The 25,828-nt window shown below is 44.2% G+C and overlaps 1 protein-coding gene across 1 annotated transcript in view; it reads left to right on the forward strand.

The window, feature by feature from the left end:
• The first annotated feature begins 240 nt into the window (after positions 1-240).
• The window catches only part of LOC148021929 (hydroxyproline O-galactosyltransferase HPGT3-like), a 37,094-nt gene continuing 11,506 nt past the window's right edge, over positions 241-25,828 (forward strand). The window contains exons 1-8 of the mRNA XM_087697478.1: positions 241-1,059; positions 1,142-1,205; positions 1,455-1,504; positions 1,615-1,808; positions 24,965-25,028; positions 25,143-25,215; positions 25,411-25,534; positions 25,685-25,772. Coding sequence (XP_087553604.1) covers positions 941-1,059; positions 1,142-1,205; positions 1,455-1,504; positions 1,615-1,808; positions 24,965-25,028; positions 25,143-25,215; positions 25,411-25,534; positions 25,685-25,772 — 776 coding nt within the window. The 5' untranslated portion in view covers positions 241-940. The remainder of the gene's footprint in view (positions 1,060-1,141; positions 1,206-1,454; positions 1,505-1,614; positions 1,809-24,964; positions 25,029-25,142; positions 25,216-25,410; positions 25,535-25,684; positions 25,773-25,828) is intronic.

Raw genomic sequence — 25,828 nt, forward strand, 5'->3', positions numbered from 1 at the left:
TCTTAAGATTCCGGGACCCTAAAGGCTAAAGCGTTTTAAAGCCTTTCCGAAGGTAGTTACCTAAGCTGACCAGTCTCTCTAGGTTGCTTATAGGTAAGGCATCCCTTACGGGAGTTAGATTTCGTTTACGGAAATATAATTTGAGTGTCCATTTAAAACTACAAACAGAGAGGAGGGAGCCTACCTACATAGTAAGCAGTCTTTTCTACACGTCCAAATCTCCCCCTGCAATCGTCCTCTTCTTATTACAACACACACCCCCACTCTCTCTCTCTCTCTCTCTGACCACCCGCCTATCTACGTATAGCGATCAGTCGTTTCTTCGCGTCTCTTCCATCGCTCTCCTTCTTCTTCCTCTTATAATGTCTCTCTTTCTCCACCGCTCTCCAATCTTTTTCACATTGTAGATCAGGCCTGCGCCATACGGATCCGGGAGCTAGCTCGGCTTCCCCGTAGACCTTGATGTGGCCATTGCCCCGTGAATGGAAACGAGGAACTGGTCGATTGGATCGCAAATCGGTGCTGCCGTTTTCTTCCGCAGGAACAATAGTTCACGTTCTTGATCATGAGAAGCCGGTGGCCGTAGCTGAAAGCGGCACGCACTGTCTCTTCTTTGGAGCCGCAGTGGCTTACATTTCCAATCAGGAAGAAGGCGGCCATAGCTGAAGGCTGCACAGAACAGAGAAATATTGGACCGGCAGAAGGAGGAAAAAGAAAAAAGAAAAAAAATATCGGTCAACATTTGCGCCTTTTTTTTCAAACGATGTTTGTTTAGTATAGCAATTTCCAAATACCGAAATACAGAGAGACACAGATATCTCTTTCATAGTCCGACTTCGACGTGTGAGAATGGCAATTCAACGGTGGCACTTCGTTATTGCAAAGGCTGAACGCAGATGATGTTGTCTGCCATTGTGCCTTCTGTCTGTACTTTGAGCTCATGAAACCTGCACAGACCGCCATGAGAGGAAGGGCTAACAATGGTGCGGGTCGAGGTGGATTCACCACCTTCACCCTGTTGTTTGTCTCGTGCCTTGCCTCCCTGTATGTGGCTGGCAGGTACAGATCCTCTACTGTAATGCTCTTGTTTGCTCAAATATTCTGCAAAAGTGAACTCTACCAATGTTGCCTGCACATACAGGTTGTGGCAGGATTCAGAGAGGCGTTTGATCCTTCGCAACATGCTAGAGCAAACAAAGGGAGGGGTAAGCCTCATTTGTTTTGCTAATTGGATGTGCTTTTTGTGATGGCTTATTACTGAGTTTGAACATGGAACATGTGTCACAATGGTCGCATATTCTAATAGTAGGAGGCATTGATGGATTTCTGTAAACTGTTCGGAAACAGTCTTCACGTGCACTCTGTGTCAGGTTGTTCAGACACTAATTTGCACATCCATTGCTATTACCAGTCCATTCTGCTGGTTTGAACACCTCGAATATTTGTTATGACAGGCAAACAAACCAGTTACTGTGGAGGATAAGCTGCAAATTTTGGGTTGCAGGTATGAAAATAAATTTCATTTTTTGGATGTGGAGAAGATAGATTTGATACCATTGTTTCCTCTTCCAGTGACCTACCATTGGAGGTCTAAGAACTGTTTTTATTGGGCAGGGATCTACAGGGGAAATTGGAAGAAGCTGAACTAGAGTTGGCTGCTGCCAAAAAAGAGGGTTTTACTCGCAATTGGCTCACTGCCAAGAACTCAAGTGATACTAACAACAGGCTTAAAGCTGTCATAGGCATCTATACTGAGTTTGGCAATCGTCTAAAGAGGGATGCTATCCGCAAGAAATGGATGCCCACAGGTCACTTTTGTATACCTATTGATATCTGCGCACTGATAGCATGTGGCTCTGTTGTTTCACCTCACTCAGCGTACATGTGTGTAGGCTCACAAAAGAATGTGCTTGTGTATATGTTGAGAAATTGTGGTACCTCGATGTCAGGCTGAAATGGGATCACTTTGTATGCTGTAATTTGCTGATGTGGTTTGTCCATTTATGAATGAGGTTTTGAATGCTAGACAAATACTTGAGTCGTGTTTATCTTATTTTGGATGCCTGTGACCCTATCTCACTTGAGGAATCGTTGCGAGGAGGAGTTTGGTCATGTTATTGAAAAGCTTGGTAAATGGAAGTTGCATGGTCGGGATGTTCTTGCTGTTGAACTTTATCAAATTTTCTGGTATGCTTTAAACACACTTCATTCTTTGTGGTTAATGATGCATGACAGAGAGAATAGCTACTACCTTTCCAGAAAGGAGCTCTTATGAAGTTGTTTCTTAAAAAGAGCAATCAGCTCTCATATTGGCTGACTGGCAGCCTATCACTTTTATGCTAAAATTATTGCTGACAGACTAAAGGAAGTCCTTCATATTTGATAATATTGAGTTGTCATCTTTCTACAAAGGTCTCATACAGCTGTTTCTCAAAAAGCAGCTAGCTGGGATATCAGCTGACCGGCAGCCTATCACTCTTATGTAAAAGGCATATAAACTTGTTACCAAAAGGATTTCCAGCAGCCTAAGGGAGTCCTACATACTCAATTGCATTGGGCTCAACAAGGTTGCCTTCCTAGAAGGCCGACTTTTGAAAACATGACAGTTATTTATTTGCCATATTGAGTATGCTAAGCATACCAATCAACTTACTGCAACTTGATGTAGAGAAGGCCTTTGATTTGGTGTGTTTAGACTTCATTGCTCAAATGACAGCATAATTGGGCTGCAAATGTTGAGTGTGTGCAACAAAAACATAAGAACATTGAGAGAAGAGGAGAGTATGAGAAGCTGAAACACGAGAAAACCAAAGTAATATCATCTGATCTGAGTGCAAACACAGTCTGCAAACAGTCAGCCCTTGCACATGCATGCACTATGTCAGTGAGCACGCCTGACTGATGGCAGATGATGAAGATGATGGAGGTGATGATGTGACAGTTGAGGTGAAATGCTGCTGCGTAAGCAGGACTGATAGTGTTTGCCTTGAATAGGCAAGGGAATAAAAAACAGGCTGTGACCTCATGCCATAAGCATCAGCTGACTTGGTAAGAATGAAGCTAGCTAAGGCAGATAACTGGCTGCCCGTAAATGCGTTGAAATATTAGAGTGGGAGCATGAAAATGTGTGCATGAGAGGGAGAAGAGAGCTCAAGTATAAGAAATAGATCTTGCTTAGTAAGCTGCTGATGTACAACTAAGGTACATTGTCTCATCTACTTGAGAGTGACCTTTAGGCTGTTTATATAGCCTCATTGTGGGCTAGGGTTAGGGTTTCCCTTGCTGCTATATTTCTAACACCCCTCCTCAATGCCAAATTGGCATTGGATTACATAGCATGTAAATGGTTCCTCCCCTTAATGAATCAGTGGTTTGCCTTTATAAAATAGGCTACAAGGATGTTTATGGAAAGTTGATACAACATAGACAAAAAAAGACAGTAATCAGATGCTTTGGAGACATCGCTGGTTTCCAAGCGAACAATAGATGCGGAAGCAAATGAATGATGTTTAAACTAAGTAAATAGTAGTGTGAAAATAACGGATGTGTAATCAACCAAATAAGACGAGATGAAGAGATGAAAATGGTTAATGTGTTTATATCTGACATATAGCCTTGCAATAGCCAAGTAAGATGATGATAGTTAAGCACTTGATGAATATGCTTAGGACCTAAAAATCTTCAGATTGTTGAGATTAACCAGCAAGCAATGATCAATAGTTTGATCAGCAATGTTCAAAAACACTAGTATCCAAGCTTAGTGAAGTGTTTGTGTTGGAGTTTGGTTGAATATCGGCCTGAGAGTCACCTTTAGGGCAAGAAGCTCTAAGTTTTGAGCTTCCAAATTTGCAATGGACTTGGATCTTGCTCATTTAGTGATTAGAATCATTGTTCATGACTTTAGTAAGAAGAAAACTAAAGAAAACCAAGCTTCAAGCTTTTTGGCTATGGCTGCCAAATAGGGTGACAGTTAGGGTTTTGCCACAATGGCCAGCAGAGGAGGAATTTTGGGAAACCCTTTTAGGGTTAGATAGCCTACTTGGGGGGACTAACAAAGCTACAACGCGTGGGAACTGTATGAAGTTGTTGATGTCCAAATTGCGCTTGAACTAGGAAGAATGGTAATGCTGAGCTCTTGCGTGCGTGATGTTAACTAGAGATATGATGAGTAGTTGCACCTTGAGTAGAGGGAGAAGTCTCCAGAAGAGAGCAAGCTAAGATATGCCCTCTTTTCGCCACACCAGCTCCTCCAAGGTTTGTAGGTCCAGATTGGCTATGGAGGCTAAGAGATATGGTTGAGAAATGAACTTCTCATGTGCACGTAGGTTGAGATATGGATAGGGGAAGCTCAATGGATCAGAGGTGGCTCTGATACCATGCTGAAATATTAGAGTGGGAGCATGAAAATGTGTGCACAAGAGAGAGAAGAGAGCTCAAGTACAAGGAAAAGATATTGCGTAGAAAATTGCTCAAGTACAACTAAGGTACACTCTCTCATCTACTTGAGAGTGACCTTTAGGTTGTTTATGTAGCTTCACTATGGGCCAGGGTTAGGGTTTCCCTTGTTCTTACAGTCCATTCACACCTCACCTTTCCTCATGCCCCCTTGCTTACATAGGGTTTCCAAGCTATACTTCTAACAAAATGTGTATCCTATTGCCTAGGTTGCTATGTGGAAAAATTGAAATGCATCTCATAGATCAAGCTGTATATAGTGTGAATAGATTGAAACAAGCAATAAATGGTGAATTCTAATGCATGCACATGCAATGACATGTTAGAGATTCTCTCTTTGCGAGGTTGTAACAGAGCTCACAACCAAGAGATGATAACAGAACACAGAGAATACTAACACCCCCTCTTAGATCCTTAGAGTGGTTGAAGACCAAGGAGATGCATATGATGGAGCATAGAAGGCAATGGAAGGGCCTTCTTGTTGGGGATAAAGACGTCTCCGCCTAGCCGCCTGTGTATTAGTACACTAACAGTATCCGCCATTGCACACTGCAGGTGGCGGGCGCCCGTCACAGTCACTTATTCTTTATTCTTTTAGTGGCAGTTTGAATAAAGGAAGGCCCAGCCACACATTGTGGTTGTTGGAGTTTCCACTTTTGTGCGTGTCTCTCTCTCTTGGCTCTTGCTCTCCATCCGCCATAGCTCTTACTGCCAAGCTTCTTCCTCTTGGGTTCTACTTTCCTTTCAATTGGTATCAAAGCGAAGGCATTGGAGCTTGCTCGGCATTCTCTTCAGTCCGGATTTGAAGAGCTTTAACTCAAGCTTCAATGGCAGCCATGGCACCTTTATTTGTAGGTATGTTTTGATCTCCTGTCTCCTCCTCGAGCTTTCGGACCTTCAACGGCTTCTTCTCGGGCTGTATCGAAGCTCCCTCGTCATTGCCAAGTGCCCTTGAGGGCTGTAGGAGATTCCCTAGCCCCCAGGAGCAGCCAACGCAAAATGCGGCGGATTTTTAGGGGGGTTGGGCTGATCCCCTCCTGGCATTTTCAGCTCCTTCCTCGGCTTCCCGGCATTGTTTGCAACCTTCCCGACATTCTTCGAACTCCCCAGCATTGGATCTTGGCTTTCGATGATCGATTCGAGTACTTCCTCTTTAGCCCTTTGCTATATACACAGTCCCAGGACTGTCAAACCAGGGCAGCACTTGACATTTATTGTTTAATGCTTCTTGGTATTGCCCATTTGATGCCTATTGATGCTCGGTGATGCTCCGATGTTCTGGGATGCTATGTCTATGCTTTGGGACTGATTTGGAGTAGATTGGAGCACTGTTTGAGCTTCATATAACAATAAATTGCTTGCTGTAATACAGTGGACTGAAGCTCATTTACTTGGTGTATGCATTGGTTTATGGATACGGGGTACTCACTGGAGGTTTGAATGATCATACCGATGTATTTGGAGGTTGTCAAATGCTTCTTTTTGGTTTTGGAATGCTTTTGAGCTTGTATTAAGCTCCGACTTGGTTGTTCTTCAATTGGCATGCTTTGGACCAGTCTATGCCTATTGTCACTGCTTGACATTTAGGCTTTTTGCATTTATGCTTTGGTTAAATATGGATGTCACTTGGTTTGCCCATGCTTGACAGTTGCTTGGAGCTTCATCTTTCGATGTATTTGAGTATTTTGGATCTACTGGGTATTACATTTGGTTGTCAGTTACATGCTCTTTGAATGCTTTCAAGCTTATGCTTTATGGGTCTGAGATAGCTTGGGATTTATGCTCTGGATGTACCCTATTGAGATTTGGTATGTTTGATGCTATGTATTTGATGTATTAGAGCGTTGCTTGCTCTCTTTGCATCTGACTTAACTTCCAGTGGGAGCCTCTTGGTATATTCAGATGTACACAGAGTCTTATTTACAGATGAGCTTGAGCTTGTGGGATAGTTACATGCATTTGCTCTCTTGAAAGCTTTATGTCTGCAGTCTGTCTACAGTGGGCTGATTTGATACGACTATTGGGACAGACACCTATCTCTGTCACAGGTTTGTCAGTTTATATGCATCTTGGATGGTTATGTATTGAGCTTCTTGCTCTATTAGTTGTGCTTGTGCTCGGTCTCTTCTCTTACCTCAAGACCCATTACATGCATAATTTTTGGACCTATGAGATGTCTCTTGCCTGACAGGTTATTGGTTTGATAGTTCTTGGTATCCTCTTGCCCCTGGAAACTCACTGTTGGATGTATCTTGTTACCTGGCGGTTGGAGTGACATATGTATCATTGATTGCTTCATTTTGGAACAGTTTTACATATTGTTGTCATTCATTACAACAAGCTGAAATCTGCAGATTTTGAGCACTTTTACGAGGGTAATGCTTTCTATTTGATGTTATCTTGGTCATATTTGGTGGATAGCTGCTTCTCTTGGTAAAATCCACTCTTTCAGCTAGTTTTAGCAGTGGTTTTAGTGCATTTTCTGCTAATTACAGCAACCTGCAATCTTATTGTTTTGCATTGATTTGGGACAGTATGGTTGGTCATTTGAAAGATACAGCTCTCTTTAACATTGCCAAGTTGGATGGTACCAACTATGGGTATTGGAAGTTTCAAATATGGCAGGTTTTAGTGTAGAAATTGCATATTAAACCCTTGTGTTTCAAGGGTGTCAAACTTGAAGATATGGATGATGATGTTTGGATGTAAGTTGATGAGCTATGCAAGTCTAGCATTATTTTGTCACTCTTAGAAGAGGTCCATCATAATGTTGTTGAAGATGAGAGTTAGAGTGGATGGGACTTATCGAAGAAAATTCAGGAGCTTTATGTGCAGCAGAGTCCTGTGTCACAGATGTATTGACTGAAGCAGTTAATGGATCTTCGCATGAAGGAGGGGTTATCTCTATCATCTCATTTCAATCAGTTTCATGCTATCATGAAGAATCTGTTGTCACAGGGTATTGAGTTCAACGATAACTTACACGCGTTATTTTTGCTTGGCATCCTTCCTGAATCATGGGATGTATTTCGTACTGCTATATGGACGAACAAGCTTGATGGGTTGAAAATCAAAGATGTTGAGAGTGCTTTATTAACTAAGGAAACATGAGAAACAATGAGGCTTTCCTCTCTTCACATGCATTGACCGTTAGAGGTGGCATAAATGGTAGGTATGACAATGATCATAAGGGCAGGGACTCTCAGAAGTCCAGGTCCAAGTCATGTGGTCGCAGTAAGTCCCGTGGACGGAAGTCTGATCTTACCTGTCATTATTGTGGGAAAGCAGGACATGTTAGGCGGCAGTGCCATAAAATGCATGATGATAAGCGCAATGAAAATGGAAAAGATAAAGTGCAAGAAAAGTCTTTTGAGCGCAGCATAGTACCTGTAAAGTCTAGTGTGAAGATAGAAGAGGTTAATGTCACGCAGGCCACTGATTCAGATGACGATTATATACTTGCAGCTTCTTCATGCAATGCCTTAACAGACTTTTGAGATACACTCTATGTATGCGCAGTGTTGGCTCTTGGATTCGGGTGCGTCATTTTATGTGACACCCTGTAGAGATTGGTTTCATACCTATCTTACCATGTTTGGTTTTGTGCGTCTTGGTGATGACATGTCTCTTGACATTGTGGGCATTGGAGATGTTAGGCTGTAGTTTCCTTCTGGCAGTTCTTTTATTTTGCATGATGTACGCCATGTACTTGCGTTGACTCGTAGCCTTATGTTAGCTGGACAACTTGATGATGCAGGGTATTTTGTGTCTTTTGGAGACTTTGCATGGAAGATTACTCGTGGCAGGCTTGTGCTTGCAAGAGGTGCCAAGTCTGGGAGCTTCTATCCCTTGTATCTGAAGCTACATTGGTTCATGTTTTGTCTGTGGGTTCTATTTTTCATATATCCCTTAGGGATGTTCGTTTGGGGTATATGTCTCTTAAAGGAATGAAAATGCTCCATTCTTTGGCAGTATATTCCGCCTTTTGACTCTTCGTATTTTGATTCTTGTGATTATTGTTTGTATGGCAGGCAGACTAGAAATATGCATAAAAAGTTTGGTAAGAAACGTATGGGTGAGCCCTTGGCTCTTGTATACTTAGATGTATGTGGACCCATGTCTTGTTAGTCACTTGGTAGAGCAAAATACTTTGTTACTTTCATAGATGATTACTCACGTAAGGTTTGGGCTTATTCTATAAAGAGAAAATCTAATGTCGTAGACACCTTTTAGTGTTGGCTTGCATTGGCAAAAAACCAATTTGAGAAACGACTAAAATGCCTAAGGTCAGATAATGGGGGTGAGTATGTATCACGTGCTTTTGAGCAGTTTTGTGATGAGCGGGGTATTAAGTGTCAGTTTACCGCCCCTTACACCCCACCCCAGAATGGTATGGTTGAGCGCATGAACATAACCATTCAGGAAAGGGTTTGTAGCATGCTTAGCAAGATTGGCTTACCGCAATACTCTTGGGTTGAGGCAATTACTACTGCAGTGCATCTCATTAATAGGTTGCCTAGTAGTGGCATTGACTTTCAGGTTGCAGAGGAGGTATGGGCAGGTAAGCCCCCCTCTTATGATCATTTGTGTGTCTTTGGATGTGAGGCATTTTGCCACGTGCCCAAGGACAAACGCAATAAGCTAGATTCTAAAAGTGTCAAATGCATTTTCATTGGCTATGGAGATGCAGGAGAGATGGGTTATTGTCTATGGGATCCGCAGGCGCGGAAAGTGATCCGCAGCCATGATGTCATCTTTCATGAGGACAAAATGCATATGCAGCCTGAGAAAGTGGTTGAGGTATGCAGGATTATCTTTCAGGAGGAGCTACCTACTCCCGTTCAGCTCGCTTCACGTGATGTTATGAGGATACAGTGTGAAAAAGTATGGAATGCATCATCATCCGACTTCTTTATTGATCTAGAGAGTCAATGTGATTTGAGCCATTAGTACTAGTGCGAGTTGCATGGATTATCCAAAAATACTAGATTTTTGGATAATTTTAGTCTATTTTTTATATGATTTATTGTAAAAATTCGAAAAAGTTAAAAAAAGCTTTTAGATTAGGATGGCATGCAAAAAGCTAGTTGCTTTTTCAGCCAGTTAGGAGATTTGTAATAAAAAAGACAGATTGACGAAATCGTGCGCATTGCGATCGCTGTAAACAGGCTGAAAACTACAGATTGAATAAAAAGAAGAAGGAGACTTCTGCATATCTCCCTTTCCAAAATTCAAAGCAAGAGGTAATCCTGTTTCTTGTGCATGGATCTTGCCATCTTTCCAAAAGATAAGCTGTCATACCAAGGCCTCCTGATAGGCAACACAATCCTTTCTCTCATGCTACAAACTGTCACACCACATACATCTTTTTCCAAGTTTAGGGGCTGCTGCCCGTCCCCTTTTCTCGTCCTTTTTCGTCCAATTTTGCAACCTTCAATTGAAGATCCTGCATTTCTTTGACTAATTCATCCTTTGACCAATTCATCCAAGACATCTTCCCTAACAGAGCAAATAATAGCAGGTACAACCATAGGGTTAGCCACAGAAGCGAGTGGCTTACTGGATACTTCAACTGTTTTGCCCGTAACAGTGGGCAAGCTAGAGACATGCAATCTTTCTCTTTTTCTATGCTTCTTCACAAGTGCTGTAACAGCTTCCTTGACATGTCTTCACTCTGTTTTCAGACCTGTCTCTGTAGTCTGATCCTCCAGCAAATCATCAGACTTCTCTTGAAGCTCAGGATCAGCTACGTGTAGAAACAATTTAATTTTCTGACTTACAAAAGCTTGTTGTTCTGCAAGATCCAACTGTTCAAATCGACTTTCAAATTCTCTTAATAATTATGTTGCCACAAGACCCTTATTGGGTTGTAAAACCCACTCTTGAAAAGTCTTGCGCGTAATCAAACTGGTGTCCTCAATGTAAAATTCTTCCCTGAGTGTCTTCTTGAAGGCTACCTAGACTATATCCTGCAAGTATAATTCAGTAATCCGTGCTTTCAGTTCATGAACAGTAACACATACAAAATATCGGCTCCATGCAGATTGAGCCACTCCAAAGAATTCCATCTTCTGAGCATAGGTATGTACATATGCAGATACATTACTGCCATTGAATAACTTCACCTCACGCTCAACTGCTTGCAAAGCATTCATCACAACACTTTCTATTTGAGTTGAAGCTTGCATCACCTGTTGTACCTGCATAAGCATATTCATATTTGGAAGACTTGGCTGTCCGAAATGCTTATGCGGCAGTACATGCTTTTACTTTTGGTTTACAGTTGGATAGAATGCATGGCCAAGTGATGGTTGGTCCAAAAGCTGAAATATGGACACATGCTTTACATGCAACTGAAAAGAGAAAGGTCATTGATAGTGAAATGTCTCATGCAGGGCAAGACATTCGTGGCATAATTGGTTGGGAATCATCGGTAGATGCATATTCAATGTATGCATATTTAGCAAAGGTACAAAACACGGATGTACTTGTGGAAGAAAAATGAAAAAGAGATGAAGATATTGCAAGGACATCTAAAAGAATGACAAGAAGAAGTGTGGATCAGCCTAAAGCTGCAAATCAGCCACCTTCCGAGCATGTTATGGAAGAGGTCAGTCAGGAGCAAAAACACTAGGGGGCATATAATCGAACAAATACAACTAGACCTCAGACCACATGCGGAGCACACTTAGAGTGGAGAAGGCAGTCAGAGACACAAGGAATGCGATGGAACTTGGTTGGAGCACATAGGTGCAATTGACTACAAGCAGGCAGGCCTAGATTTGCCCAAATGATACACCAATGCTGCGAACGGACTCACCTTTTGAGCTATGATTGCCAAGGGAGAGCCCCTCTTCACTAGAAGAGGGAGAGTTCGATTCCAAATCAGAAGTCAGCTTAGATAGTGATCCTGAAATACCTCGACCTCCCAAGACTAGACATACCAAGGGGGACCTACCCATCCACCTAAGACACCAACGGCTGAGGGAGGAATGATGGAATCCGACAACGGTCAGCTAGACACTGCGCAACATCACCTAATGCTCATGGCCCAAATGTTAGACATGCTGATGTTAGACATGATGTTGGTCATGCAGTAGAGCTTGGATTGAAACGTTCTACTAGAGATAGACGACCTCCTAACTGTTTTGCGTCCTCTATGGATTATGTACTGGTTACAGATGCAAGAGAGCCTCTTACTTATGATGAGGCTATGCGCAGGGGTGATTGTCACTCTTGGGAGATGGCTATGTAGTCTGAGCTTGACTCATTGCATAAGAATAAGACTTGGGATTTGATTTCCTTGTCTTAGGGTAAAAAGGCCTTGTCATCCAAGTGGGCGTACAAGCTGAAAAGTACCCCTGGACACCCCAATCTGGCATACAAGGCTCGATTGGTTGCTAAGGGTTTTAAGCAGGAGCATGGTGTTGACTTTGATGAAGTCTTTTCTCCTGTGGTCAAAATGACCACCCTACGCTTAGTCCTGTCCTTGGTTGCACAACTTGACCTGGACTTGTATCAGATGGATGTCAAGACGGCTTTTTTACATGGGGACTTGCATGATGAGATTTACATGGAGCAGCCTAAGGGCTTTGCAGACCCTGGCAGGGAACACCTAGTGTGCAAACTAAAAAAGAGTCTATATGGCTTGAAGCAGGCACGTAGGGAATGGTACCATAAGTTTGATGCATTCATGCAGTCACAGGGCTACAACCGCAGTGCTATGGATCCATGCTTGTATACGAAGAAAGCCCGTGATGGTTCTTTACCGATTTTGGTACTCTATGTGGATGACATGCTTCTAGCAAGGATAGCTCATGAGGAGCTAGATGCTCTTAAGGCTCAGCTCAAGAAGAGCTTTGAGATGAAAGATCTAGGACAGGCCTGTTATATACTTGGTATGCGCATTACGCGCGATAGATCTCAGGGACTACTCTATTTGTCACAGAGGGAGTACATTCATAAAGTCCTTGAGCGCTTCCACATGCAGGATGTTAAGCCTATTGGCTATTCATTACCTTCTCATGTGAAGGTTTCACAGGCCGATTGTCCGCAGACAGTTGAGCAGAGGGCCGAAATGGCCAAGATTCCCTATGCCTCAGTCGTGGGCAGTCTTATGTATGCCATGATAGCCACCCATCCAGTTATTACTTTTGCAGTTGGGGTTGTGGTACGTTATATGGCTACACCTGGCAAGAAACATTGGGATGCCGTGAAGGGTATCATGAGGTACCTGAAGGGCACAACAGATATGTGTCTTTGTTATGGCAGCCAGGATACAGGAGTCGTGGGGTACATTGACTTTGATTATGTAGGACATGCAGATAGTAGGAAGTCCACTTCTGGCTATGTGTTCACTTATGTTGGAGGGGCTATTTCTTGGATGTCCAGGGCGCAGAAGTGTACGGCTCTTTTTACTACAGAGGCCGAGTATATTGCAGCCATAGAGACTTGCAAGGAGGCTATCTGGTTAGGCCGTTTGATTGCAGACCTTGGTATGACAGATGCTATGCCTACACTGCATTCAGATTCTATGAGTGCCATTCAATTGGCCAAGAATCCGGTCTTCCATGCAAAGACGAAACATATTGAGGTGAGGTATCACTTCATTTGTGAGGTCGTTGAGGACAGGTGTGTTGACCTTGTTAAGATTCCGACTGAGCAGAATCCTGTAGACTTGCTCATGAAAAGCCTCACTATCGAGTGCTTTGCCTTCCTCAGGAGATTGATGGGCATTGGATGAGATGACGTATTTTTCCTCATCTTGATGTACATGTGTATATGTTGTACTGCCTTTTTTTTTTCTCTCTCATTGGGGCAGATTCGCCTTTAAGTGGGAGGTTGTTGGGGGTAAAAGCGCCTCCGCCTAGCCGCCCGTGTATTATTACATTGACAGTACCCGCCACTGCACATTGCAGATGGCGGGCGCCCGCCACAATCACTTATTCATTATTCTTTTAGTGATACTTTGAATAAAGGAAGGCCCGGCCACACATTGTGGTTGTAGTTTTCACTTTTGCGTGTCTCTCTCTCTCTCTCTCTCTCTCTCTCTCGGCTCTTGCTCTCTATCCGCCATACCTCTCACCACCAAGCTTCCTCCTCTTGGGTTCTACTTCCCTTTCACTTCTTGGGAATGTCCACAAGATTGTCCTTCGTGTGACAATAGACCAACTCTAGCTCGCTATCCAATACGCACTCTTGAACGTAATGATATTGGACCTTAATGTATGTCTTATAAACACGAAACATTGGGTCCTTTACGAGAGCCAGAGTGCTTCAATTATTGACTTGAAGAAGAGTAGGTCCATCCTATGGAAATCCAATGTCTATTAACATTTCCTAAAGCTTGATTGCCTCTTGAGCAATGGAGCACATTGCATGATACTTTGTCCTTGTCAAAGAAAGGGCAATGGCAGGCTGCTTCTTATTTGCTGTAGGGAATGGCATTGAATCCAATGTAAATACTAAAAGATACAACATGTGGATTTATGGGTGTTGATGTTGCAAGCCCTATTTGATGGAGCACACATTGGTTGGCCTTCAATCAAAAGTAAAGGTTGGGGTCTTGATTTAATATGTACAAGCCACATTGAAGAAAAAGCAATCAATCCATTGGTATTGAGGCTTAGGATTAACATATATCTCCTCATGGGACATTGCTAAGGAAAGTGAATTTGATGTCCATTTGGTACCTTGGCAATGATAATGGGCAGTAAGAGATTAGACCATCCAAATGGTAGACATTTGAGCGTTAATAGGAAATGTCTTTGAGTAGATTTGGTTGAGCAATCAAAATCAAGGTTAGTATTTATATGTAATTAATGTGTGTTTGGGCTCGACTATTGCCCCGAGTCTCAAAAGATTTATTTATAATTAGAAGACTTATATTTGCACAAAAGGGCAAATGTGGCTTGCCTTGAAACAACCTATAAAAGGGCATGTTGTGGGCATCCCATTGCTACTTTCTTAGGCTATTGACACCTTCAATCATTCTCTTAGCTATACTCTCTCTTCTTTGAGTGCTTGCCTCCTCTTCTTGCATGTGCTTCGTGAATGCTATTAGAGTGAAGTTGTTGTTGCCGTATTTGAAGCATCTTGGTGCTATGCCATCTTAGGTTGCCTTTGCTCGTTCTTGTTGACGCGTTGGCCACCTGCGCTTTGCATTTGGAGGTTTCAATCATTGCCAATTGCTGCATCTTTGCATGTGATGTATCTATAGGTTGTTGGCTTCTTGCTTCTAGCAGCCCTCCATGTCATCATTTCTACCTTTAGCCACACCTTGTGTTTTTGCATGTTGGGTACTGTTTGAGCTGGTGCTTGATGTAAATGCCCTAAACAATTAACACAATTATAATATTTGCTTGTTTTCAAGACTTACTATTTTAAGAAAATGGAGAAAAACAAATACTTAAAGTTGAGTACGACAATTAATGAGAAAATTATAGCCATGGAAATGTAAAAGAATGGAGACAAGGTTGAGGGTTGCCACACAAGGTTGCTCAATCCAAGTCCCTCGGGGAAGAGCTCAGGGGAGGAGCTCATTCAACTTGAGAGTGAGAAAAAACATTTCTCACTTTCAAAAGATCATATAAAAAATGTACATGCCACATGTATCACTTGCTATGCAATAGAACAAGTAAATTCTTTACAAAGTGAGATTAGGAAGAGAGATAAAATTAGCTCTTCTTCATGGTGGATCAACTATGCATCGCTATGACTTTCTTTTTGATCTTGAGATGGAAGAGAGCTCAAGAAGGAGGTGCTGTAATGAATTTGCATGTGTGTTGTCCCGCAAAATAACAATGAAAGATGAGGGAATATTGAGATATTTGATGATGATGGAGTGGAGAATAATGACAGTGATGGTTGAGACTAACTTTGGACTATCTTCAATTGTACACGAGTTTACGACAAGGAAAATTGATGTAGGAGGAGGAAATAAGCTCTTTTGATAAGGGAAAGGGAGATGCAAAGAGATAAAGTGGAGTAGCACAAGACAAGTATCTAGCTACATGTCATGAGACGTGACAAGTGGTGGGATACTTGAAAGCTTGTGTGTCAAGTGTCTTGATACTTGTCTTTTCTTTACGCTTTTCTTTTTAGATTGAGAATTGTCAAAAATAGAAACATCCAAATTTAGCAAGTAGTGCTAGAATATAACACTTATTATTCTTATAATATCATTCCTATTGTTTAGGAGTAGTATTTTAGGCTAATCTAAGGCTCCTAAAATTTAGGGATCCCTTTAAATTTAGGGAACCCCTAGTATGGGTATGATGCAAAAGCTCTTTTTGAGTACATTACAAAAGCAACGTTGGAATTTTCTATGCAAAAATGTGTGTATTCTAAACATTTAGCCTACATAGGTACATTGTACAAACTTTTCGTGATAATCCCATCTTGCTAATTGTAATTGTTTGTTTGATGGATCTAGTCCACACTTCAAGGCATTCCTTTTTGTATGCGAGTTTGATTGTAATATGCTTGAGTTCTTGTCACAAGCGCCCAATCGGGTTATATGGTTGGAAGTGTGTACCATCTTTTTTCTTACCCATTGCGTGGGTCCACTATAACTTGTGACCATTCATTAGTAGTTATCTCTAATGCACTGTTCTAGATATCTACTCTTCTAGTAATTAAACATGCAAATCACCGAGAGGATACAATTTTTTGTTCTATTGTGTTGTGACACTTGATTATTTAAATTGTCCACAATCTTATCTACAAGAGAATACTTGTATGTTTTAGATTGAGTATCATACTCGGTTTTGTAGTTGTTGCTTGGTAGTTTTGATAGGTTTTTTATCATTTTAGGGAGTTTTCTTTTTGGCAAAGTTAGATTTGTTGGCCCAGGTGTGGAGTAATTGCATGATTAATCGATAGAGAATGAAATGTAATGAATAGATTAATCAATGCACAATAACTCAATCTCAAAATGAGGAGCGATGTATTAATAAATCTTATTCATAGGTGTTGCCACCTAATTAGCGAGGATAGTGCTGTCATCTTGAGCCATCACATCAACTCTAGACTCCATGATTTAGGCCTCAGCCCTGGTCCCAAAGACATAGAGGCCAGGGGTCCCCATTATTGTTCATCATAGGCTTCATGGTTCAGGCCTCAGTCACGGTCCCAAAGGCAGAGGCCAGGGGTTCCTGTTTTGTGATTTCTGACTTCACTCACTCTTCATGTTTGCTGTACATTCTGTTGTCTCCACTGTGAACACAATCATTTCTTTGCCTTCTCTCAAAGCGTTCTTATGGTTCCCCTTTGTTTTCTTCACATGGTATCCTAGTAGAGTTGCCCAAAGCTCTAAATATCCTCATTCTTTGTGAGCTGTGCACATTGCAGAGAGCGACAAGGACCATTCCAAATTCCTTCACTCCATTCGGTTGCCATGCTAAGGATGATTGGATTTTGCTCCCTCCTGTTCGATTACAGGTTTGCTGCATAATGCATTGGTGCTATGGCTTCTTCCCTATAGGATGGAGAATGGACTGAATCTTGCATACATGGTTTTCTTGTCTATAGAATATGCATGTTGCCTTGTCTAGATCAAACTGCTGCTCAGCTCCAACAGTCCCAAACCACGAATTTTTCATAAACCAAGATTTCAATGCATAGTAACATTGGATGGGGATGGAGGAGTGGGATGACATACATGTACCATAACATTGTAAATTTAATATTCGTTAGACATATGCATGTGATGTGTTGGGTGGAGGTGCACTACCACAGAATGTGTGTGTGCATCCATGCACATGCACGTTCTCCATTGTGGTAAAAACTCTTTGCATGTGTGATGTGGGCTAATTTAGGACAATGGTTTGTTGATATTGTATGTGTGGGAACAAGGGAAGAACAAAGATAATTGACATACTAAATTTACTGGACATAAAAGCTGAAGGATGAAGAATGCTGTAAAATAACTAACTGTTCCCTGTCAGTCATCTTTGATGAGGAGATGGTAGGGGACAGCTACAATGGGGGCAATGATTATTGGGGATGGGATAGCGGATGTTCCCTGTCCAAATTTGGCATCCCATCTACCAGGCTTGTTTAGGATGGCGTCCTAGGGGTTGGGATGGCTTGTCCCTTGTTACTATCATTGTGCAGTACTTGTGTTCGAACGCCTGCTAAGAAAGATGAGGAGAGAGTGATGAAGATTGATGTTGTTGAAGAGAAGTTGTTTTAAACTCGACCAATACACTGTTTGACCAATCTGATTATTATTATTATTATTTTTTTGGCTTCAATTTTGAGACCTGCTTGAGAGACAACTAGTTTGAAATAGTTGACATCAAGCCCATTAGATTGTTCTCCCTACTAGCACTCTAGGTGTTTCTAGATGCATATTGACTTGGTGCTATGCGTCTTGTTGGACCCAAGCCAAGGCAAAGATTATTGTGAAAGTGAGACTCATCCTATACACTACCTCTGCATTGGCTAACCCTTGAAGTTAAGCAAATATTGGAGTAGCTTTTTTGCTATACCTGTCTTGTACGGATGATGTAGCACTTGGTCTTGGCATTACGAACTTTTGAAGGCTGTCAACATCCGTTAACTATGGCTTATTCTGTGAGAGTGCGCAGCGAAAGAAGAACACGAACACAGAGGAGAGGAGAGAGGAAGCAGAGAATGAAGGAAGAAAGTCTGCACTGACTGAGATGAATGCTGAATACACTGGAATGGACAGAACAGTCCCTGCACGCAGCCCGGAGCGTCAGTGAGGGAACCAGGACAGACTGGAAGCAGAGGCAGCACCAATGCTGGAGACGGAGACGGAGGGAGCAGTGCTGTACCTGCAGAGAGTGAATGCTGGACTGACTGGGGGGGCTGCTATAAATAGCCCCCAGCAAGCAAACTGGCCGACCTGGCCAGATTTGGCCGACCAGCCAGATCTGGCCGACTATGGCCAGATCTGGTCCGACTGCCCAGAACTGGTCCGACTGCCCAGAAAAATGGGCAGTTAGGGCAAAAAACAGCCCAGTTTGGGCTGGAACAAACCCAGGACTGTATGCTGCCTAGAGCAGCCACAAAACTGTCCTGACAGAGCTCCTCTATCTCCTGTCAGACTCTGACAGGAGCTCACAACCAAGAGATGACAGACTGAGACTGAAGAAGAGCAGGCTAACACCCCCTCTCAACTCCTGGGAGAGACTGAAGACCCAAGAACCGCATGTGATGAAGCAAAGAAGCCTGAGGCAACGGCTTCGTAAAGAGATCAGCTGCATTGGCCGCCGTAGGACAATAGACCACCACCAGCTCCGAATCCACGATCCACTCTCGAACATAGTGATACTGAACCTCAATGTGCTTCGTACGAGCATGAAACACCGGGTTCTTGGCCAGAGCAAGAGCACTCTGGTTATCCACGTGCAGCTCCGTAGGTCCGGTCTGGGAAAAGCCAATCTCCGCGAGTAAGCGATGGAGCCAAACTGCCTCCATAGTGGTCGAACATAGGGCCCGATACTCGGCCTTTGTAGAAGAAAGTGCCACAGTAGGCTGCTTCTTGCTGCTCCAAGAGACAGCACCAGATCCAAGGGTGAAAGCATAACCTGTAGTGGATCGTCGCGAATCCACATCACCTGCCCAATCAGAATCACTCCATCCAGAAAGGGTAATTCCATCTCCATACATGATCCCAAAGGATCGAGTCCCCTGCAAATAGCGAAGAACCCGCAAGGCCGCCTGCCAGTGATCCTGGGTAGGAGTCTGCATAAAGGAAGACGATAAAGCCACCACAAAAGAGATATTTGGCCAAGTGTGAAGCAGCCAGATAAGAGAGCCGACAAGGCACCTGTAACGGGTGGGATCGGTAAGAGGAACTCCAACTGTCAAAAGCTTGGACTCAGGGTCCATAGGGCATGAGATAGGCCGACACTCAGCCATATCAAACTTCGAAAGAAGCTCGGAGATGTACCGGTGCTGCGAGATAAAAATGCCCTGTGCCATCTGATAGATCTCCAGACCTAGAAAGAAGTGAAGGATCCCTAGATCCGTCATGTCAAACTCCTGCTGTAGAATGGACCGTGTATGCTCCACCTGCTGAGTGTCGCTCCCTGTAATGATAAGATCATCCACATACAAGATGAGGAACACTGAAAGAGAATCCACAACTCGTAAGTAGAGGTTGGGATCATAAGCGGAGCGCGCAAAGCCACTCTGTAGAAAGAAGCGGTCAATCCGTTGGTACCAAGCACGAGGAGCCTGCTTTAGGCCATAAAGAGCCTTCCGCAGCCTGTAGACATGATCCTCCTTCCCCTGCACAAGAAAACCAGGAGGCTGTGAAACATAAATCTCCTCCTCAAGAACGCCATTCAGAAAAGCAGACTTGACGTCCATCTGGTAGACAGGCCAACGGTGGTGAGCAGCAAGAGCCAAAAGCACTCGGATGGTGGACATCCTAGCTGTAGGAGCAAAAGTCTCAAAGTAATCCAACCCTGCACGTTGGGCAAAACCCTTGGCAACAAGCCTAGCTTTATGCTTGTCCAAGGAGCCATCTGCAAGATATTTGGTCTTAAAGACCCATTTCACACCAATCACCTTCCGTTTCGCGGGACGCGGAACAAGCTCCCACGAATGGTTTCGCTCGATGGAATCGAGCTCGGCCTGCATAGCCTGTCTCCAAATATCCTGTGCAAGAGCCTCCTCCACAATGGAAGGCTCGGAATCCTGAAGAATCTGTGACATAAGAGCATAGTTCACACATAGTGAACTGTCCCGCTGGGCCTGTAAACGGGCTGATCGACGTGGACTTGTAGAAGAAGCAGGAAAGTGAGTAACACTTGAATCCTGCATGAGCCGGCGATACCATAAAGGAATCCTGAGAGACTCCTGCTGCTGTGAGGGAGACCGGGGGGTCTCCGGAACCTGTAAAGCACCCAAATCGGAGAGGGACTTCCCCTCACCGAGTGAAGGGAGATCCTCCGCATCTGAAGAAGGCTGTATATCCCGTGAAGATCCCGAAGTGACGGTAGAAGAGCTCGTAGAAGACGAAGGCACATCCACCAAAGGGGAAAGGGAAGCCGAAGGAGGAGGAATAGGGGGGGTGCTAAGAGGCATCCTGGAAGGAAGTGAAGGGAGAGAAGGTGGGGGGGGGTCCGTCGATGATGAAGAAACATCTAAAATAGAACCATCAATCGGATCCTCAGAGGCCGAAGCCTCATCAAAGATCACATCCCTGCTCACCTCAACCTGCCGCGTCGTCGGGTCGTAGAGCCGATATCCCTTCGTGGTCGTACTATAACCAACGAAGATAAGCTTTCTCGACTTAGAGTCGAACTTCGTCTTCCTCTTCTTCTTGTCCACATGGACAAAAGCATCGCACCCAAAGATGCGAAAATGGGACACGAAAGGCTTCTTCCCAAAGAAAGCCTCATATGGAGTCATGTCCTGTAATGCCGAAGTTGGAGAGCGGTTGCGTATATGCACCGCTGTAGCCACCGCCTCACCCCAAAGGAAATGAGGAAGACTCCTATGCTCCAGCATAGATCGGGCCATCTCAATCATGGTCCGATTCGCACGCTCCACCACACCATTCTCTGATGGTGTGTTCGGATGGGAATACTCCACTCGAATACCATGATCCCTGCAAAACTGAGAGAAAAGGTGAGAAGTGAACTCTCCACCGTGATCAGCTCGAACACCACGAACCTTGGAAGTTGTTTGGGTCTCCACAAACACCTGCCACTCACAGAAACGGGAGTACGCCTCGCTCTTGTACTCCAAGAAATAAGGCCACATATAACGACTAAAGTCGTCCACAATCAGCATCAAATACTTGGCCTTCCCAAGGGAGGCCGTGCCCATAGGTCCGCAAAGGTCGGTATGAACCAACTCAAGCGGAGAAGTAGCCCGCCTAGAAGCAACCTGCGGGTGAGGCTGCCGGTGCTGCTTGCCCCTCAAGCAGCTAGGGCACAAAGTGTGAAGAGGAGGGAAGTCAGGAAGTCCCTCCACCATCTTCCTCCTAGAAGCCCGGCGAAGAGAATCGAGGTTCAAATGACCATACCGAGCATGCCAGAGCAGCCCAAGCTCATGGGAAGTCCGCGCAGCCAAGGCTGTGAGCATATAAAGCCCACCCTCCTGTGTACCTGTCCAAAGAGCATCACCTGTAGAAGCATCCTCCACTGTGACTGCATCCTGTGTAAAAATGACTCGGGTACCTAACTGAGTAAGACCATGCACAAATAAGAGGTTAAAACCCAAATCAGGCACATAGAGAACTTTGGCGGAGGAAGACCGCCTGTCAGAAAACATAGGTAAAGTCCCCACTCCTCGAACAGGAACTGTAGAATTGTCACCAATGGTGACTGTATCCCCTCTGGAACAAAGATCCTGAAGCCAATCCTGACGGAAGGTCATGTGTGAAGATGCTTCACTGTCGACGAGCCAAGGCTTCTCCTGTGTGGTAGAAGCTAGGGCAGTGTCTTCCTCAACAAAGAGATGCACAAATGCAGATTCTGTTGTGGCTAGGGCCGCCTTCGAGTCCTTCTCCTTAGGCTTCAAATGGGGATACTTCTGCCAACACTTCTCCTCGGGATGAGTGCCCTGCCCACAATGGGGACACTTGGGCTTCTTCTCCTTCGCATCCTTCTTGTCCTCCTCCTTCTTGTCCTTGGCCTTCTCCTTCTTTTGTTTCTTCTTCTTGCCACCACCTGTGCCAGCCGTAAATGCCTTGGTGGAGCCACTGGCTCCCACCTCTTTGAGTCGCTTGTCATGCTCCAAGACAAGCGGGGAAAGCTCCTCCCATAGGAGAGTCTCACGGGTCCTCGAAGTGATGAGGCTGGTGTAGAAGACATCATAACGGGGTGATGGCAGCTGAGTCAACAGAATCATCGCCATATCCTCAGACGATATCAGACGACCAAGAGAGGCTAGCTCCTCGCATATCCTCCATCTTTGTGATGTGCTCCTTCGTGGAAGAAGAACCATCAAGACTGAGCATCCGCAACTACTTCTCCAGGGAAATCTTGTGGGCAAATGTCTTGTGCTGATACAAAGACGCAAGCTTTGTCCATACTTCCGCCGTGGTCTTTAACCTGTGAACATGTACAAGAACAGAATCATGGAGACTCATAAAAAGAAAGGAACGGGCTCGAGAGTTGAGCCTATCCCATAAGGCTGCACGGTCCATAGAGGTGCCATCGGACGAATCCACGGGGGGTCGGTCGATGGGCGAAGAAACAAGCTCCCAAAGATCAAAGGTATCAAGGATGCAAGCCACCTTGCATGACCATAGGGAGTAGTTGGAACCATCCAACTTATCTTCCTTCGGAAAGGAAGGGAGAATCGGCACCTGGATAGAGGGAATCAAGGAAGGCATCCGCACATCTGATGCAGTCTTCATTGAAGAAACCTTCGCAGTAGATGGAACCCTCTGAGATGCATGGACTGAAGAAGGACGAGTGCGAGGAGGGTCTTCCCGATGTCGAACTTCACGCTAGTCCCGCCTCTGCTCAGAGGAATGATGAGAAAGAAGCTCATCCTCTGAGTCTTCGAAGCCTGAAAACTGGTAAGACATCTTCCAATCTGCAAAATACCAAAGAAAGTTGTGCCGCTGACGAAATAGGACCAGCAATGTGGTCACCAACCACCAAGACGCAGGCAGAGAGTGCCTACAATCACCTGGATCTGCAAAACGCAAATAGATCTGATGTCGGACACCAGAAAAGAGACCACCAGCACCAGGAAACAGCCCGGACAGAGGTCGCCAGCAGGAAAGGAGCAGCCTGGGGTGGAAGCGATCTGCAGAGCAGCAAAACGCAGCTTGTAGGAAGGTCGCCCAGCAGTAGGAGAAGCCGCCTGGCTGCAAACGCAGGGATGCTGCGTCGCTGGATGACGTGGCAGCCCCTGCAGTCAGCGTGGACAGCAAACGCAGGCTGAACAGCCTCCTGATGCAGTCGCCTGGCTGTTGTGGATCTGTTGGCAGCCTCCTGAAGCAGTCGCCTGGCTGTTGTGGATCTGTTGGCAGCAGCAGTAAGGTATATCTCTCCTGAAGGTATGTCCTCCGTGCTCTCAATCAGGCGATGATACCATGTGAGAGTGCGCAGCGAAAGAAGAACACGAACACAGAGGAGAGGAGAGAGGAAGCAGAGAATGAAGGAAGAAAGTCTGCACTGACTGAGATGAATGCTGAATACACTGGAATGGACAGAACAGTCCCTGCACGCAGCCCGGAGCATCAGTGAGGGAACCAGGACAGACTGGAAGCAGAGGCAGCACCAATGCCGGAGACGGAGACGGAGGGAGCAGTGCTGTACCTGCAGAGAGTGAATGCTGGACTGACTGGGGGGGCTGCTATAAATAGCCCCCAGCCAGCAAACTGGCCGACCAGCCAAACTGGCCGACCTGGCCAGATTTGGCCGACCAGCCAGATCTGGCCGACTATGGCCAGATCTGGTCCGACTGCCCAGAAAAATGTGCAGTCAGGGCAAAAAACAGCCCAGTTTGGGCTGGAACAAACCCAGGACTGTATGCTGCCTAGAGCAGCCACAAAACTGTCCTGACAGAGCTCCTCTGTCTCCTGTCAGACTTTGACAGGAGCTCACAACCAGGAGATGACAGACTGAGACTGAAGAAGAGCAGGCTAACATATTCGATTAGGGGTTGCAGTAGGAATAGGACCATGGTACTCTGCATTATCACATATATGATTTCTTGGATACTTTTATCATTTAGAGGGTACTCCAATTTATAGATCAAGCCAATCAGGTTCTTAATGGTGCAAAAAGGCCCCTTCTTTGTTGGGAGCTGACTTGGGTGGTAGTTCCCAGTTGTTGCTTTTGTATCTTGAGATACCACTATTAGCCCTTGCAGAAGATCAACTCATATTGATGCTAATCAGCCTCCTTGTGATAGGTCATGTCCATTAGCTTGTCATTAGTGTGGAAAGACACCCTTTGTGGAGCTAACTTGGTGAGGACTCCCCCAACTGCTGCTTTTGTATCTTGAGATAGCATTAGAAAACCTTTCAAGTTGATACTTATCATTGCACTTGCTTTGCTATTTCTATGCTTATGCATATTCTTCCAAACCTGTTTCAGTTCATGTCCTTGGTCAGCTGATCCGCCATATAATTATGTGCAGAAGTCTCTAATGCTTTGTTGAAGCTATTGCTGACTGCATGCTGGAGACTTTCGAACAGCATCCACTTGGCGGAAAGTGAACCATATCATTGATTGCACCCTTGACCACTGATGTGTACTTGACCCATGCTGCTTGATAATCCTAGCAACAGCAACACATTGGATAGTAATCATAGTGTGCTGTAATTCCCTACAGTTCCCCTTTGTCTGAAATTGAATGCCGTGGAAAATTGAACTGTGTGCCATGGCCCTAGAAGAATGCCTGTGATGGCATCCATTGGTGAACTTAGAATCTCTCGTACACGATCCTCTTGCCATGCTTTCTGAAGTCGAAATTGAACCTGAAATAGCAGTTGGTTGAAGTGCTCAGCCTTTGAAGTTTAAAACTAGTCCTCTGATTGATCTTAAATTTTGGTATATAGGAGATGCATTAAAGAAGCTTGAGGTGGAGAAAGGAATAGTTGTGCGGTTTGTGATCGGAAGAAGGTATACTTCATTTTGAGCCATTTGTATGCCTTATGTTGTATATGCATCAGTATATTTAGTCGTAGGTCAAGTACTAATCTAATTTTAGGATGACTGATATATTGAGTTATTCAGTGCAAACAAGGGGGATAGCTCTGATCGGCGCATTGATGCAGAGAACCAAGATACAAATGATTTTCTTATAGTGGTAGGCTCTCTTTTACCGGCTGCATTTGAAGTGGATGTAAGTCTGGAGTTCCAGTTTGTCGTGCATTGTTTGAAGTTGTTTCTGTTCTAGTTTATGATTTGTTGTTTCATTAAAAGATGGTGCTATGATTTGCAAAATTTATGACAGGCTGGACTCTTTGATTGTGAGACTTGAGTGATTGTTGACATGTTATAGGACAAGCATGTTGAGATGTCAGAGGAGTATGCAAACAAAGCAAAATATTTTTTCAGTTTGGCCGTTGAAACATGGGATGCTGATTTTTACATAAAAGTTGATGATGATATTCTTGTGAATCTTGGTAAGCCTTTCAAAATTTTAATTTGAAATTAAGTATAGCTGTAATAAGGATGAAGTGCATTCCTAGAATGCAGAGAGAACAGATTTCAACAGTTGCAGGAGAATTGTGTTAGGAAACTTTACACAAATGGCTGCCATAACATGAATACAGATGAGCTAGGGAAGCTACTTGAAAGCCACAGCAGTAAAACAAGAATGTATGCAGGCTGCATGAAATCTGGAGATGTCATCTCTGAAGAGTAAGATTTTAATTTTAATGCACATAGGGCTTATATGTACTTTTATCAACGTGTGA

Source organism: Lygodium microphyllum, chromosome 17 (genome assembly GCF_053477565.2).
Source record: "Lygodium microphyllum isolate KBCC chromosome 17, Lygodium_microphyllum_v1.1.10, whole genome shotgun sequence".
Classification (NCBI taxonomy): Eukaryota; Viridiplantae; Streptophyta; class Polypodiopsida; order Schizaeales; family Lygodiaceae; genus Lygodium; species Lygodium microphyllum.